A 4,194-nucleotide genomic window follows, 5' to 3' on the forward strand; every position below is an offset into this window, starting at 1 on the left:
TTGTTGTTAATAATGTTGTTATTTTATTTTATTATTATTGTCAAAAACGTTTTAAAACACCTAAATAAATTTTCTGAAGATTTATAAATTGCATTTTTTTATTTACAGTAGGCCTATATATCTTACATGCCGATTAGTCGCGAGAAATGTGAACGGTAAGGTTCTCTCCGAGCTCCTAAAGTGCTGAAATGAATTGCGTGCGTAATGAATAAATTCAAAAGCTTTGACAGTTTCTAAAATCTAAGAGCGTCCAAATGAACCAATCAGCGTGTGTTTAGGAGGAGCGTGCTAGAGCGGGAGACGGTCAAAAACTGATGTCTGCACGCGTACTTGGCATTGCGTTGCATAACGGACACAGAGAGACTTAATGAAAACACAAAATGCATAGACTGCAGTTATAGAGCAACAAAACGTACAAAAGAAACCATCTTAAAGAATTGTCAGACAATATTACAGACGGGCAGGTCAGTGACATCATTGTTAAGTGTAAAGACTAAAAAAAGAAAGATAAAAACATCTACTTTTGATAACGTTTTTAAGTTTGTGTCCATGGATAAATCTAAGAACTTTCGAATTGATGCTCTGTTGTCAGAGAGCACTCAGCGGATAGTACGGGAGGATTCACCGGGACTGTGTAATGACATCGAGCCCATGACATGCCAACGGACTGTCAACTCTCCTCCTCGATCTTATCAGCTTCATACAGGGGTCATACCTAAACCGGGTATGCTAAATAATCCTCACTCAGGATTAACTTCACTTTCTCAAGGGTCTATGCCAGGAATGTATCTCTCACCTATGTACTCCATCACAGCACTTGCTGCGCAGCATCCCACCTTCGCGTATTCTGGTTTCGCGCCACCCTACCCGGAGCACCTGAAAGCTGCCGCCATGGCCAGCTCATTCCCGTTAGAACACTGGCTCCGGGCAGGGCTCATAATGCCCCGCCTCGCAGACTACAGCGGTATGTATGGAAGCATGCGTTGTCCCTTCTGTGTAATATAATTGACATTTTATAAATATATATATATATATTTATTTATATCTATATATATATATATATATATATATATATATACATATATCTTTTTACAGTTTTAATAGTAAATAATTTTACTAATAGTAAGATTTATATACACAAATTGCAGAACCAAATATTTTGTTTCCTAAAATGTAGGGCTAAATTGGGACCAAAATAAAAATATATAAATTATACTTTATTTGCCTAACTTTAATTTGTTCATTATTTAATGTGTTTGATCCATGCATACTATTGTATCTCTCAGCAAAAGCACAATAAAGTGAGTTCATGGGCCATAAATATGCTCTAGCATAACTGAATCAGTATTTACTGCTAACGGAACTATAATGTTAGGTTTTTTATTTTCAGTCATTTCATTGCATCATAAATGACAACTCCATTAAAACTGCCTTCATTTGAAGGAAAACTATAAAGAAACACTTAACACCGGTCTAAGCTTCATCAATAAACTTTTCTGGTAGCATTTATTGAATTTTCATTAAGTTAATGGTGCTCTCAGGTGTTTTATTGTCCTGCTAAAGTAATATCTCTGGGCCCTGTCATCAACAATAAACTGAAGTAAAGCTGTTATCATGGGGGGGGGGTGAGTAACGAGGGGTGAATATGTTCTACCTTGCAGCATCTGCCTTGTATCTCATCTGCATTTCTTAATGTCTCACACATCCTTTCTCAACAAACTTTCTCCTTAGGGGCACCTCAGTCCAGTCTGATTGGAAAGTGCCGGAGACCACGCACAGCTTTCACCAGTCAGCAACTACTAGAGCTGGAAAATCAGTTTAAACTCAACAAATACCTATCACGCCCCAAACGCTTTGAAGTGGCCACATCTCTGATGCTAACTGAGACACAGGTGAGGAGAAGAGGAGAAAAGGGAAACAAAACATTGAAAGTTGGTCACAAGATCTGACCAATATAATCTCCATGAATTTGCATTGAAAAGCTAATAAAAACTCATGATAATAATGGAATAACTGTCTTTTGAATGATTGAGATACTTTATGCATTTACCAGGTGAAGATTTGGTTCCAGAACCGCCGCATGAAGTGGAAGCGCAGCCACAAAGCTAAAGAGCAAGCTGCACAGCTGGAGACAGGCAAGAGAGGAAACAAGCTAAAAGACCTTAGTCGCTGCATTGCACAAGATGATGATGAGGATCTGGAAGCAGAGGATGAAGATGATGAGGAAGAGGAAGAGTTCAGAAAATCTATTAACGTAGGTGTGAGTCTAGCTCACCCCTCGGACTTCCTGCAGCACAGCTCAGAGTTGAGTTACAGCTCTCATGGCTCTTACTCGGATGATGACCTCGAAGAGATCGAAGGAGACAGAAAGATCAGATTAGGGTTATGAGGAATTGATGGCAGCTTTGTGTTCATTATTAATTGGGAAGCTAACTACATCTAGGTTTTAGAACCCTCAAACATCCATAACCTAAAGACTGAGGCTGTTGATATCAAAACTATCCTCATGAGTTCAATGTAACATTCTATAATGAATATTTACAGGACATTTACAGTCATAAATCCAGTTGTGGTATGGTAACACTTTACAATAAGGTTCAATTCTTTAAAATTAGTTAATGCATTAGGTATCATACAGTGAACAATATATTTTTACAGCATTTATTAATCATTGTTAATGTTAGTTAATAAAAATACAACTGTTCATTGTAAGTTAATGTTAGTTCATAGTGCATTAACTAATGTTAACATATACATCTTTTCATTTAAAATATATTAGTATACAGTATATTGTAATAAACTTTAACCAAGATTAATAAATGCTGTAAATTAATTGTTCTTTGTTAGTTTCATGTTCACTAATTTTGTTAACTAATGTTAACAAATTGAACCTTGTTGTTATGTGTTACCGAAGTCATTAATGAAAATGGTCTTCCAGTTTATTTGCACTTAAAAACAAATTATTGACTGCTGCTTTTAAACTGCAAATGTAAACTTTTCCAGACTAAATAGTTTTTTCCTTATGTGATCAAAATCTTTACTCTAAATGTTAACATTTTGGTTGACAAAAACAGTTGTAGATCTAAGAACTAAACGAGGAAGCCTTTGCACTGAAAGTCACAGGCTGACACATGTGCTTTACAGCTGTTCATAAATGCAACTGTGATTTCTTGAACATATTTTGTTCAACATAGGCAAGAGTGGACACCAATGAACAGAAGATTGTCCAAAAGGTCACTGGTGTCAGTTTTCGTCCAGTTGCGTTGACTGAGGAACATGGAGGAACGGCTAAATCCTCAACAAATATTGAACAAGGGCAAACTGAACAGTGCATTACTTAGTCCATTAGTTTATGTCATGTTGTTGCTGTTGGTGTCTTTAATGTTATTTAACTCTTATAGATTATATCTAATTTATTCTGCTGAAAGAGATCAGTACTGTGTTTGAAGGATTGTGTGACCGTCAAACATTGCTTTGAAAATATGTACTTGGAGAAAAAGGGAAATAAACACAACCTTGAACATGAGTACACAGAAATCAATCTGTTAATGTCACTGAACCCTCATGTACTTCGAGAAAAACACTGTGCTGTGGCACAGATTTCGAGCACACGAGCAAAAGATTTCAAACACAATTAATATCCCTTCTTTCAGGCACCCCTACCCCACATATTCATTGCCCCACTCCTCTCCTTTTTAACCTCTAGCTGACATAGATGTGATTACAGCACAGATGAATCTACAGTGCATTATAAACAATGTAGGCCTTGGTATTTATAGCCACAACCTATAAAATATGAATTACTCAGGGGGGTTTACTGATAGGAAAATAATTAAGTTAATGAAGGAGAGGTAAAATAATCTACTCCTTATGCTGATGTCACTGGGCCATTTAATTTGCTAAAAGATGAATTACCTCAATGACCAAAAGAGCATTTTAACGGAGGCGTGGTGTAAGGCCAACAATTAGATATGCAATCTCAGCCAAACTAGAATAGGATATATGCTGATTAAATGCACTGCAGTGAAAGGAATAAATACTTATCCAAAACCAAAGGGAAATCGGGCACTTAAGGAGGCAAATTGTAAACTTTTATCATGCATTTGGGAAATTACACTTGCGTCTCGCAGAAAAAAGTCTCGCTGTCTCTAAATGTCCCTCGGCAGTTTCCGTCGTTTCCATGGAGGTCGAATA

The 4,194-nt window shown here is 36.8% G+C and overlaps 1 protein-coding gene across 1 annotated transcript; it reads left to right on the forward strand.

Moving 5' to 3' along the window:
* The first annotated feature begins 357 nt into the window (after positions 1–357).
* On the forward strand, positions 358–2,572 carry LOC127659292 (motor neuron and pancreas homeobox protein 1-like). Its single transcript, XM_052149042.1, has 3 exons — positions 358–964; positions 1,732–1,892; positions 2,054–2,572. The coding sequence occupies exons 1-3, from the start codon at positions 550–552 to the stop codon at positions 2,387–2,389; spliced, it is 912 nt and encodes a 303-aa protein (XP_052005002.1). The 5' UTR covers positions 358–549; the 3' UTR covers positions 2,390–2,572.
* The last annotated feature ends 1,622 nt before the right edge of the window (positions 2,573–4,194 follow it).

The sequence above is a fragment of the Xyrauchen texanus genome, chromosome 18, assembly GCF_025860055.1.
Source record: "Xyrauchen texanus isolate HMW12.3.18 chromosome 18, RBS_HiC_50CHRs, whole genome shotgun sequence".
NCBI lineage: Eukaryota > Metazoa > Chordata > Actinopteri > Cypriniformes > Catostomidae > Xyrauchen > Xyrauchen texanus.